Genomic DNA, 14129 nt, shown 5'->3' on the forward strand with positions numbered 1-14129 from the left:
TTCTTTATGCACCAAGAGCTTGTAACACTCCAAAGAGAAATGAAAAATTTAAATAGCATCATATGACCCCTTTAAGCCTAGTCCCAGACTAAAATTAAGTCTGAGCGGTTTCAACTGAAAGAAACTTGAACTATGAAAATTCAACTGAAAGTTCTAATTGAACTATGGCCTAATCCTGGCGTAGTCTTAGCACTGTCTGTGAAACCAGGCCTTTGATTTTTATTTTTAAATTGTTTATTTTAATCTTTCAGTTTTATGATTTAATTAATCACTAGCTTTTCATCAACACAGATTTTCTGCAACTCTTCAGTCTAAAACTTTATGACATCCTCCACAGATTTGGCAATGCACAAAGCTGTCACTGTAGCCATTTCTTCCAAGCAAGTTCATTCACAATCAGTCTGTCATCTGTGGTTAATTTCAGTTACCACCGAAAATAATTTTGGCTTTACATGTATGTATTTTGTAGACACGTTTTCAGTATTACATTTACAGCGGAAGCTTAGCAGGCTCATTTCCCATGGGCTTTTACAAATTGAGGGAAAATGCATATACTGTAGATATAGGGAATGCCATACTGTTAATGCATGTTAAGTTTAAAATAACCAAACCAATTTTTAAAAGACAGAATAGATCATATAGCTCAAGCTATTATATGGTAACTGTAAACAAATCCAGACATCTTACCTGGCTCCGGTGACATCGACCCCAACCATCAGCTGTCCGTTCAGTGACAGAAGCTCATCTCGCAGTTTAATATCTCCACAACGGGCTGCTGGGCTATTCTTTCTCACTTCAGTCACCCAAATACACCCGACGTCCAAGACAGGGCCTTTATCGCCCTTCCTGCGCCTCCTCCTGACCCCTTTCTTCTTCCCCTCGGGGTCTCCAAAAATCGGAATATTTCCAAAGCTGAGCCCGAACTCCGGTCCATCTTCCTCAGACTTGCTCAGGTAGACTGCCCTCACCTCAGCATCGATTTCCTCTCTGAATTGGCTGCCACTGTACAAAGGACTCTCAACTTCAGCAAAGTTTAGCTGGATGTATTCCACAAGCTTACGGATGGCAGCCTGGCAAACACCGCCTGCGCTAGTCCTAGGCTCATTGCCCTCATCTCTGTCCTTTTGTCGTGCCCAGAGCCAGTTCTCCAGCAGAGGTAGATGGCTCAGGGCATTTTCTTGGGTGATAGGCATCCTAGCTGCTGCTGCTGGGCCTGCCTGGGCTGCCCCTGCATGTTGAGTCAAGGCTCTCCAGTGGTGGCTGTAATCAGGCGCATTAAAATGGCTTCACATTCCTCTCAAAATGACACAGTGACCTCACAGACTTCAGATCCAGAGCGCTGCCGCCCATCGATAATACACTCAGACCACAGAGGTCCATGATGTCATCCGCAGAAACAAAAGGAAAGAGCAGAGATTGAGGAAGTAGGGCACGTTTATGCTTTGAGGGGTAACAAGAGAACGTGTGCCATTAGCGGGTTGTCTTGGTGTGTGCCAAATCTGATTTCCAATACCATTAAAGTGGAAAATTGCAGATCGCTGGGAGTCGAGATCTATCCTGACTCACAGGCGCCACAGACGTCCACCTAATCAGAAAGAAAATAAATAGAAATGCCATTACAAAGCAAGTCAGCAGGCATGAACTCATGTTAAAGCGCTGCAGTCATGGCTCATTTGCTACTCAACCACAGTACGGACAGGAACAGAAATTGGCTTAAGTATGACAACAAAGAAAGCTTCCTATATACCAGCTATTTTATTTGACTGACAGAATTCATGAACTGGAAAAGGTTCCAATAACAGTCTTATGGCCTTTTTACAGATGTGTCATTTGGTTGTTTATACAGACATTCAGTTGAGGCAGAATCAATGCAGTTGAGATTATTCGATGCACAGTGAGCAGACAGAAAGGAAAAGCAAACTTCCTTTCAGTACTTATTCACCTTAACCTTGTGGAATGTAACCTGACAATAAATGCTGAAACTGCCAGCCAGATGTTGTGATGGTATAGCTCAAACTCTTGGACTTGCAGACCACATTTCTGGCATATTTAAGTATATGCTGTAGACAAAAACCTCAATCAAATTGCTACTCTGGGGTTTTGCTCAAAATAACACGATTTTGGCCTCTGTGAGCATCACACAAACTACTAGGCCTCCCATATGAAATCAAAAACCTTTTAGTGAGATAATGGAGCATTTACATTTAACAATATATCAACTTTACATTAATGTCCATTACTAGGAAAAAAATAGATTAAACTGTGAGACGATTACTTAGGACAACTATATCAACAAGAGGGGGGATGTACAACCAACTGACAGCTGAAGTCATAAGGATCAGACTAGAAGAGTAAAATGACAGCTAATAGGACAGAAGCCACCACCCCTTTCAAGAGTTTAACCTCAATAACTCACATGAAATATATAAATGGCAATTCTAAAACATGTCTATCAACAACTAGGCATGCACTAATGTCATTGATAATATGAGTAATTAAAGCAAAATTACAATATTGCATATGAAAACATGCTTACAGTGAAGCTTTGTCTTTCCACAGGAATGTGACACACTTATTTGTCTGTTAAGAGATGTCCTTACATACACTACAACTGTTTCCTACAATTTACTAGATTACTTTAAAATGAAAATTGAAAAAAAAAAATTGCTCTTTAAAACACATTTATCAGCATCCTATCAGCTCCTACCTTTTCACATTTTTTGAGATTTTATTTCTTACTCCATTTAAGCACATAGACGCTATGCCTCTCGTCGTGGTGTACTGTCACAGTGACACAGAAGATCTGCAAACCCCAGACGCACCCTCTGAAAAGACCCACATGTAATAGGATTAGTCTCACCCCTCCTTTGTGGCACTTATAAACACAATGACCCCCCATTTTCTCTTTGGTTGAGTCGTGAATGGCCAGTTCAAGTGTTTATATTTCTGCCAGCAGGTCATTCATGATTATTGATGTTTTTGTTCCTCACATAAGAACAACTTCTTTAACAAAGCAAATGCAGATATATAAAACACTGGCACACTTGAGCAACTATTTTCTATTTGAATATATTTTACAATGTCATTTATTCCTGTGATGGCAAAGCTGAATTTTCAGCAGCCATTATGCCAGCCTTCAGTGTCACATGATCCTTCAGAAATCATTCTAATATGCTGATTTGGTGCGCAAGAAACATTTTGTATTATTATCAATGTTGAAAACATTGAAACTATTACTTTTTCAGGATTCTTTGATGGACAGAAAGATCAAAAGAACAGCGTTTATTTGAAAAAAATATTTTGTAACATTATAAACGTCTTTTTACTGTCAGTTTTGTTCATTTTAATGCATCCTTGCTGAGCCCAAATTTTAAGGGTGAGGAAATTTCATTTCTGGGGGAACTGTTCCCCCCCATAAAGTGAATGGTACTCATCAGGTGCTACTTCCTCCTGTCCAGTGACTGTAAAGTGTCTGCAAACATTCTTAAGCCATTGGCACTGAGAAGAGCTTCTGCCAACGACAACATCCCCTTGAACAACCTCATGATGAAGAAAGAAAGCTGTTGTTCTCCATTGAACTGACCCATATTTAAGGCCCAACAAAAGGGATTAAAGCTTTGTACTCAGCTCTATCCACTGCAGAGACACAATAATACAAGAACTGCATTTGATAGTGTGACGAGGAAACCACGTGTCACTAGTAAAAACACAGACAAAATGCGATCAACAACTGGATGATTATGGCTGCAAAACCATGAATTCCACATGGTTAGAATAAAACATCCTTTCATATTAAAACAACAAAATACTTAATGTCATCAAAATCAGGCCTTACATCCTGTCACACATAGATTTTAAAAAGAACAATAAAAAAAGTTTAAAGATGTCTTATATGGCTAATAATGACCGTTAAAGTCTGTGCTTGGGTCTCTTAGATTTATTAAAACAGTAACTTTGTTTCAATTAGACCAGAACAAAACACTTCTCCAGCTTAGCCAAACAATGACATAAAGGAAGCTGAACTGCCTGAGCTCAGAGCTCTGTAAATACACTCAAAATAAAAAGAAAGAAATGAGAGAATATTTCAAAGAGAAACACCATTCCAATGCTGAACTCCAGAGTTCAACCGAATTTGTCACTCTGTTAGGGTGGTCTTTCAACTCCTCTTTGTTTTATCCATTAGGATCACATTACTGAGCTCTCTCGTCATTTAATAGAAGCGTTTATCATGGACGTGGATGTTTTCATCCTGAAACTTTCCTCCACTTCGCATACGCAGACTTCACAAACAAATCAAGCAAGCTCACACTGTGAAGTGATTCATGAAAAAGAGGAATACCTCGAAAAATGAATGCTGCGGTCGGAGAACACTGACTGACAAATAATAAAGTTGGATGCCAAATGTGGAAACATGAATTAACTTGAGTTTTCTAAAGAAGGGCCATACTGCCACTAATCACAGAGGTCTTGCTGAGAGCAGCCGTAAACGGACTCACTCCAGCATGAGGTTCTGCCCTCAGGCCCACGTCAGTGCTTTATAATCTACAGCCATCGATTATGGGGTGGACTGCAACTCTTCTTTGATCTGGCAAATGTGATTCTTTACGACTAAAGTAATGGGCTTCATTATTTATAACTCAAATATATTTGAGTTGCCAAAATAAATAGATCTTTCTCAACAACATACATCTATTCATGCATGGGACTGAGCTATTTGTAATGCTAAACAGTATGTTTTGTTAGTTAATGAGGCACTAGAAGTACAGGATACATTGTAGTTGTATGATTGTACCCTAGTTCACGCACGCTACTGTCAGATCGCCAACAAAGACTGGTTAATAGAGCAACAAATTGTAGCTTCAAAGTGTCTACAAGCAACTAGAAACCGAGACTACATTTAAAGCATTTAAAGTCCTTATTTGAGTAGATGTAGCACATTGAGAAGCATGTTGAGTCTAGAGGAAATCCCCACAGTGCTGTTTGTTAATAATGTGAATGCAGATGGACAATGCTCAGGGCATGTAGCTCTAATCCTGACAGTGGGTGGAGGGGTTACCCCACAACTGACCAAATATGTAGGGCGAGGGCTGCAGGTGAAGAGGAGGAATATCCAGTGAAAAAAAAATTGTAGGATTTACTTTTTTACAATTGTCACTCAGAAATTGCTGCTAAAGTTCGTAAATAAGTACAAAGAAATGGCAAGCAACACTTTGAATTAAACCTATAATTTTAATGTAGAAATTCTAAAATAGTATTTTCTTGTAAAACCCATCCAATCATTTTTGTTTTATTTACAACTTTGAAAAATCTTTATAAATATAATAAATATAATAGAATTTTTATTTATATTTTTACACATACATATGTTTTAACAAATGTTATTAAAATATGTTTAAATTAGTTATATTTTATAGCTATATTTAAAATTTTCATTTATATTTATAATTACATTTACAATTAAATAGTGCTATGGCAAGTGGTTAAAAAAAAACAATCTATATGCATTTACTAAGTTTTTATAATATGCATTTATTAAATATTTTTATATAATGGCATTGTGGTTTTCGTGATCCTGTTCATGGTTTTTACAAGGCTTGTTGACAGCATTACAGCAGCATATTATTTTCCATGATCGTACTGACACTTTATGCCACAGCCAACAGAATGCACCTTTATACAATAGCTGAATGTGGCTTTAATGGCTTCATGCTACTCAATCACTCAGTATCAATTAGTTTCTTCGGCAGCCAACTACTTCACAACAGCTTTACTCAAAGACCTTCCAGTGCATTAGCTATCTAATTCCTCCAGCATCTGATTATTAAAAGTCTAAATAGTGGTCTACAATGAGTGACAGACAAAGAAAAGCAATCATTATATATGGCTATGCTTTCAGTCTATTCTATTGCATTTTCAAATTTAAGGGGGTCATATGATGCGATTTAAATTTTTCCTTTTTCTTTGGAGTGTTACAAGCTCTTGGTGCATCAAGAAGATCTGTAAAGTTGCAAAGACTAAAGTCTCAAATCCAAACTAGAGGCCGCTCTCGCACTGTATAATGACAGCAGACCCTTCTCAGCTGCTCCAGCAATGGACGCAACCCGGAAAACTATCGGCATGGATTTTTGCCGATAACCGATAGTTCCAGCAATCAACTATCGGTGCCGATTAATCGGCAAAACCGATACATCGGTCGACCTCTACAAAATACTGTTCTTTTTAGCAGCATCATATGACCCCTTTAATGTGGCAGTTGCAGCAAATATCATCTGATTTATTTACTCTCATTAAATCAGTAATGGAAAGCATTTGTGGCACTCCATACAGATGATTGAATTTTGAATCAGATTATGATTACAGACCATTTAATAAACAACACAGCCCAAAAAAATAGCAATGGAGCCCCAACATAGTAAGATTGGACACAAAACACACTAACCAGGAGTTCAGACGAAGATGATTTAACCAACAGACAGCTGTTCAGCTGACAACAGTATGACACTCCTCAGCAACAACAGATGAGAGAATGACATTAAAGCCCGTCTCTGTTTGCAGACACAACGTGCGTTTTATCTCATAAATTAGGTACCATAGCACATTAAAATACTGGACTTGGGTTCGTCACACCGTAAACACTTCAGTAAACTCGCCACACTTGTGTGTGACCTCTTTAGTAAAGCTAGCCTGGAATTCAATAGGATTAAAAGTGCATTTGAATAATATTTAGCAAAAATAAATAAATAAAATAAAAAACACAGCACAGACGTTTTATTTTAATACCTTGCATTTACAGAATGTTTTAACCACTACACTTTCACCACCCCCATCTTCTCTTCTCTAACCCTAACAACAGAACAAACAGAATATTTGAACAGGATTAATGTCCCTGTCGGATGAGTGTTGTATTTGTTTACCAACCTTTGTTTCCATTTCCCAGCTATCCAACACATCCCTCCTTCCTCCAGGAGGCCATATGGCCACAGATTACTGAACCCCCATTTTAACTGATTCTAAAACCTTGTGGCTATACTCACACTTATTCTTATATAAAGAAATGGAGGATATTCTTATAGTTTAACTTTCACATACTAACGTAAAAAACGTTTCTTTTTTTTTTAAAGAACTGAACACTTCTTTTCAAGGACACATTCAATTTATCAAAAGTGAGAGTAAAGACATTTAAAGTTACAAAAAATATGAATAATATTTTGTTCTATTTCAAATAAATACTGTTCTTTTGAGCTTTATATTCATCAAACATTCCTGGAAAAAAAAATGTATTACAACTTTCCATTCAAATATTCAGCAGCACAACTGATTTCAACATTGACAAGCACCAAATCAGAACATTAGAATGATTTCTGAAGGATCATGTGACACTGAAGGCGGAAGTAATGGCTGCTGAAAATTCAGCTTTGCCATCACAGGAATAAATTACTTTTTTAAATATATTAAAATAGAAATCAGTTATTTCACATTTTTCACAGTATTACTTTTTTACTGTATTTTTTAACAAAAACAAAAAAACTAACTTTTAGATAAAAACTCCGTGAAAGACCTATTCATTCTCTTTTAAGCAAGATATAATGATTGCTTTTAATATAAAGAATGACTTTTATTTTTGGATTAAAGTCCTCCTTCATAATGAAACTAAACAAGCCTCTCCATCAATTAAAACAAGTAAGGAGTTCTAATAATAAACACTAACCCAATCCAACTGGTAGCCTACTATGCACCTTTTTAATGACTACTGTAATAAAACTAATAGAGCTACATCAGAATAATGTTATGCATGAGGCACCATGCCATTTTCAAAAAAACGTCTAAAGACTAGGGCTGGGCAAAAAAATCGATTTTTCGATTAATCGTTTTTTAAAATGACGTCGATTTGATATCGATTCTCAAAAGCCGCGAATCGATCTTTTCTGGGATTTATTTCAGCACACATTTAAACTGATTAACATGAATCTTATCATTAGTCTTCTCCACTAGATGTCACCCTTATTTACCTTGCGCGATGTTACAACAGAAAGCCTGTCATTCATTCAGCGCTTATCATGGCCATACGTGTGATTCGCAATGCTCAGGTGAAGTGCTATAGTAATACTATAAATCTGAGGAAGCATTTGATATCACACAAAGGCACCATGATTTCCGCAATGAATGAATTAATGGCGGATGGCGCGGCGCACTGTTTTGTTTACTACACACATACTAAAGCGCGGATGACGCCCGCGGTGTTTTCAGCTTCTGCCATCTCACTATATGATGATATGAACACGAATGTCATCTCCAGCTGCTCTGAGAGTCACTTCATTAGCATTTTACCGTTTCATTTGAGAAAACTACTGTCATATCACATACACAGCACCTGGAAGTTCTTCACGGCAACCCGTCAAAATAAAAGTTTCGTTTAACGTTAAGAAACTGTCAGAATATATTACTATTTAGCAGTCTTAAGAATCAATGCTACTACTGCTAATAAATATTAATACATCTTTATTTTTAAAGGAATAATCACATCTGTTTTCTTTTTAATTTTAACAGCACTTTTTAATTGTGCAGCACTTTGTTTGCCAAAAAATAAAAGGGTTTACTTTTCATTTGATTAGGATAAATTATCTCAATTCGAGCAGCTGAGTCTTTAACCATTTTCAAAAAATGTCTAAAGACACATCTTTTTCATCAGCACCTGACCAATTAATACTAGCACTTTTCTATTCTATTCTATTCTATTCTATTCTATTCATTTTTTCTCATTTATTTAAAAAAAAATACACCCTGCTATGTGTACTGTGCTAGATTAACCGAGACTTGTCACATCACTTGTACACTGTTGCTCTCTTGTTGGTCTGATTGCTTCTTTTGTTCTACTCATTTGGAAGTCGCTTCGGATAAAAGCATTTGCTAAATTATTAAATATAAATGTAAACGTGTTCTGTTACTGTCTGCGTTCATTGGTTTTGCTTTAACTTGAGGTAGCAGTCTCTGGAGTCATACAGTCTGGAACCTTCCACACACCTGCCAGCACATTCCGTCCTCCAAGGGTCATCTCCATTCTTTTCAGGGAGGCAAGGGAAGCCACATGGGGGAAAAAAGTGGGTGCACTTATAAAAGACGTGACATAATACTGATGCAAAGCGCTCTGCAGAAACTTTGGTTTTTGCAAGGGTGAAATAAAAGTATGGTTTAGTAGATGTCAAACTCAAACTCCTGCACATCCTTGGATGTTAATAGTCTGCTATAGTTTTTTTTATACACATACATTTTTATAAGAGAAAAATAAATATTTAAATTTCATACCAGCAGGGATCCATTCAAATGTGTCTCCATCCATTCAATTCTGAACTTTGACCGTCCTTCGTTAAACAGATAACCACACATGCAAAATGTACAGTGGGTACGGAAAGTATTCAGACCCCCTTAAATTTTTCACTTTGTTATATTGCAGCCATTTGCTAAAATCATTTAAGTTACTGCAATATAACAAAGAGTGAAAAATTTAAGGGGGTCTGAATACTTTCCGTACCCACTGTATGTAAAGCATCTAATGTCAGCCATGCAAAGACAAATGTTTAGATGCTCTATATCAGAGGTCTTCAATGTTTTTCAGGGCAAGGACAACTTAGGCGAGACATGGAGCAGGGACCCCAATACAAAATGTGTCAAGCAGAGCTACACATTAAGCATATAGCCTTCAATATTAATAGAAACTAACCATATTATGATTAAGAATAAATTATATTATGTTACATGTATATTATGTTATGACAGTAGATCAGAACTATGCACATTATTGTTGTCTCACATGCCTGTATATGACTTGTTAAAATGCATCATAAAAAAAAAACAAGTTGAGATAAAAATCACAATTCATTAGTTGTTTGCAGTAGTTGTAATTTATTTTAATGGATTTGCAGTCATACATTTTAATTTTACTAGTCAGATGGACATTTACACTTATCTGAACTTTAAGTTTATTAAAAATTCACATTTTAATTTTACCGTCAGAAGGACAAATAAACATTTTGTTAAACTTTAGCTTCAAGTTTACTAAAACTTAACATTGTAATTTTACTGTGAGATGGACAATTAAGAATCAAATCACTGAGCGAGGGTTTTCTAATAAAGTGCAGATATAATGTGTAAGCAAGGGCTCCACAATGACAAGAATAGCAATGTACAGTGAGACATTCACGATTATTTAAAAAGCATTACCTTTACAAAAATTGGAATGGAATTTAAAAATATATTGATACGAATATTTTTCTAGTAATCTATTAGTCTACATTTACATTGATTATTGATTTTGACAAGCCATATTTTTGTCCCGTGCTAGCATCACAATATCAATTGCAGATTCAGAATGAATCACGCATTTATATGTAGATGTCACTTCCAAAACTTTGCAGCGTGTAATCGGCCGTCGGTCCTCGTAGCAGCATGAAAAACAATACTTGTATTCAACGGATTATAGCTATATCCTCGAAAGTGTGAAAGACCGCTCACTTTACAGTCACTAAAAAGCTGTCACTCATCTCAGTTTGAGATTTCACAACGTTCCATTAAAATCAATAAAGTTGTCTAGACTGCATAATGAATCTTACGTCGTGTCTTTGTTTGTTAATGAGAGAGGATTCACGAAAGTGAGCGTAATTCAACACTGAATAAAAACTCTGTAGTGAGTGGTTAGTGGAGTCTAACTTAAACATCTCTGATTGGCCAGTGCGTTCAAGAGATCAACAACCATGTCTGTGATTGGCTACATTTCTCACCGCTGCAAAAACATGCTGTAAATAGGAACATTTCACATTCTCGAAGCACAAACTCAAAAACAATATAACATCATTGCAGTATCAACTGAGGGTGCTCTTGCTTTCGTTTCAGGCTGCTTATATTTAAAATTGACTGTTATGTTTGTTATGTACCCATGTTTACATTTTTTAACGAAAAATGACTTGTGATCAAACATTAATTGGCGGACCTCCTGGGGGTTGCGGACCCTCAGTTGGAGACCCTTGCTCTACATCACATCCAGAAGCTGCAATCTTTTCTATGAAACGGGCTGTCTTTCCTTATTCTTTGCTTAACAGTGCAGCGTGAGATGTACAGATGTAATCCTCAGGAAGAGAATTTGATCTAGACGGGGCGGGTTGGCTCATTCTTGTGGTCTCCCCGCTGGATGAGTCATGCATTGCAGTTGGGCGGTGTGCCAGATACTGTCCAGCTTAACCCAAAATCAACAACTGTACCACAAGCCACTGACACTCCCCTGCTCCCAGTTTCACCATTCTCTCTGAGACGCACCATTACGGTCTTTTTTTAGACTATACACACTGCTGTTCACTTTTTCCAGGACGACCACTCTGCTTCAGTGCACCAGGCTGCTGCTGAGGGTTCATGTGTGCTAAGATATTTAATGTATGAAGCATTAAGAAGAATTGGTCTTTTCATGATCTATAGCAGGGGTGGCGAACGTCGGTCCTGGAGAGCCGCAGCCCTGCAGAGTTTTGCTTCAACCCTAATCAAACACACCTGAACAAGCTAATCAAGTTCTGAAGGGTTACTAGGAAGCTACAGGCAGGTCAGTTTTAATTAGGGTTGGAGCTGAACTCTGCAGGGCTGCGGCTCTCCAGGACCGGAGTTTGCCACCCCTGATCTATAGCCTTGAAGTGACTAAATGGAGAAACCAAGCAGGTCAGCAGCATTCTAATGCACTGTTCAACTATGTTTAGTGTGTACACAGGGCACAAAAAAATTACTGTCATATAAATTTTAAACTATACAAATCAAAAAGGATCACATGACAGTATGTTTTACCCGATAACCTTTAAGATGGATGATGAATAAATGCCTTCTAATTTACCATGTCATACTGCATACTGGCACTAACAGTTTAGGCTTCTGGCTTGGATATTTTCCATTTTCCATATGACTCTTAGAGTAGATTTGAACATAACTGGGAATTTGAGAATATGACATAAAAATATGAATCAATATGAACCTGATTCAGAAGTTTCATCATTGTGGTTAGTTTACTACTTGTTTCTTACCTTATAGGGTACTTCTGAAAGTGCATATTGCATTTAATGTACACATTACACAAAAATAAACAGGTCAATGTGTACATTAGATCATTGGATATTTTTTATTTTCCCAGAGGTATAGGAACAATGGTACAGTGGTAATGTGTGAGGTCTAAATGCCATGACTGACAACAGTGTGTAATTCTCCCACCTCAGCAGAAACAGACACAAAGGGAGGAGACTTACTCACACAAGTGAACGCTTCAGACGGAGCATATAACTGTCAGCCAAACAGTAACATGCACAAATGGATGTACAGAGATGCATTAAAACACAGGTAATGCACGCTCACACTTCAGGTGAATGGATGAGAACTATGAGTACACAACACCAACAGCAATATCACTATGCCCATAGGTTGCTGGCAAAATTTTGCATCAATTTATTTGATTTTTTTCATAATTTTTAAGTGGCTCTTCAAATTTATGTCAGGTCTGCGGGTTTTGGATTCAAGGACAATATAGCTAACTAATCTCTTCAATGCATTCTTCCATATGCTTTATTGTTAAAAAACATGTATTATTATTATTACTAATAGTAGTTAATTGCATGATATGACTGGTCATGTGACATCAATATGGTGGCGCCCATGGGAGCGACCCACTCCATGCAGAATAAAAGGGGTTTTGTTTTTGTTTTTGTTTGTTTGTTTATTTCTAGAAGACTTATATAACGGGAGTCATCTCATGTAAATGTACATAATTTTAACCATATTTCTCAAGTGTTTAGAGTTAAATAATAAATAAATTAAATAAATACTTAGCTAAAATACTTAAAAATACTTAGTGCCCAAATTAACTAGCCTACGCAGCTCCACAAATCTAAGTTAGATGACTTAAAAGAGGAAAAGGAGTGATTTTTTTATTATATTAACAGATACAGTAACATGCTCTTGTTTGGTAGTAATAACCAATCATGTATAAATAAGGATAGATGTCCGTTTGTCAACATTTCTCCATGAAGACACAAGACAAAAATGCGATAGGAGTTTAGAGCGCGGTAAAGTTAGTTTTAGGTTCGATATTCGCCAGACATTCGCTTTCGCGTGCCTCTGTTCTATAGAGTCATATGCATAAATATACTCTGTTCTATAGTGGTACAAATATACCACTACCACGATTAGTTTTAACAATATGCAACAACTTTATATCGACATGAAAATATTATTTAAAAACCATCAGTGAAGCTATAAACTATATAAACTAAAACTTACCATCCGTGCAGCTGCATTAAAACGTGTTAGCGGACTGTATTTCCAAGACCAGAAGAAATTTTAATCCAAATCAATGAAATCCGCTGCGATTCTCAAGTCGAGTCCTGCAGTGATCTGGGGAAAAAGTACCACATGCACACAGAACAGCTGAGCTGGAAAAAAAAAAAAAGCTGAAAAAGCTCCTCACTTTTGGTCAACTCTGACAACTCTTTCACAAAAGAGGCAGCAGTAACAGTAAAGGCTCAGTTTTAACACATGCACGCAATTCGCTGTGAGGAATGACGCAGAGAGTGGGCGGAGCAACACCGCTGCTGCTGCTGTTTAATTAGCTGCTGCTGGATCTGATAAACACAGAGCAGTTGTTAAATGCCTTGTGGTAAATTGATCTTCTAGAGCCATATTTGGCAGTTTTAACCTTTAAAATTATTTCAAGTGGAAATATAATTTTGTATTCAAACTGAGGGCCCATAGAGACAGATGTGCCTCTTTTTTTTTACATTGAATGTCTGGACTGTGTAATGTTAAGGGGTAATGACTTTTGAACAGTTGATATATTTCACTATATTCTGTTGTGATGTTCATCTGTTATATTCTGGTTTCATCATTAACAGCAAAAATTAGCGATAGAGATTCATGTTTACCAATTAATTGATCCAGTTCATTAAATTCAAGTACTTATATAACAACACTTGTATAAGTAAATATAAGTACATTTCTGTCACTATATTCTACAATTAAAAGTATGAAGCATAACCTCTGGGAATCCCCAGCTGAGTTTTGTCTGGGCATGGCAAATCAGATCATAAAAACCTTTTTGGACCAGACTTGCC

General features: G+C 36.9%; 1 protein-coding gene and 1 long non-coding RNA gene across 2 annotated transcripts in view; both read right to left on the minus strand.

The window, feature by feature from the left end:
- LOC107661237 (PDZ domain-containing protein 2-like) overlaps positions 1-1248 on the minus strand; it is a 61555-nt gene extending 60307 nt beyond the window's left edge. Inside the window, exon 1 of the mRNA XM_016450738.1 lies at positions 688-1248. Within this exon, the coding sequence (XP_016306224.1) occupies positions 688-1193 (506 nt within the window). The 5' untranslated portion in view covers positions 1194-1248. The remainder of the gene's footprint in view (positions 1-687) is intronic.
- Positions 1249-1254: 6 nt separating this feature from the next.
- LOC107661239 (uncharacterized) lies at positions 1255-13564 on the minus strand. The gene is made up of 3 exons (XR_001631085.1): positions 13487-13564; positions 13300-13413; positions 1255-1585 (listed from the first exon to the last, which is right to left on the minus strand). It is a non-coding gene; the product is annotated as an uncharacterized LOC107661239 (long non-coding RNA).
- Between the last annotated feature and the right edge of the window lie 565 nt (positions 13565-14129).

Source organism: Sinocyclocheilus anshuiensis, unplaced genomic scaffold, assembly GCF_001515605.1.
Source record: "Sinocyclocheilus anshuiensis isolate Anshui unplaced genomic scaffold, SAMN03320099.WGS_v1.1 scaffold1365, whole genome shotgun sequence".
NCBI lineage: Eukaryota > Metazoa > Chordata > Actinopteri > Cypriniformes > Cyprinidae > Sinocyclocheilus > Sinocyclocheilus anshuiensis.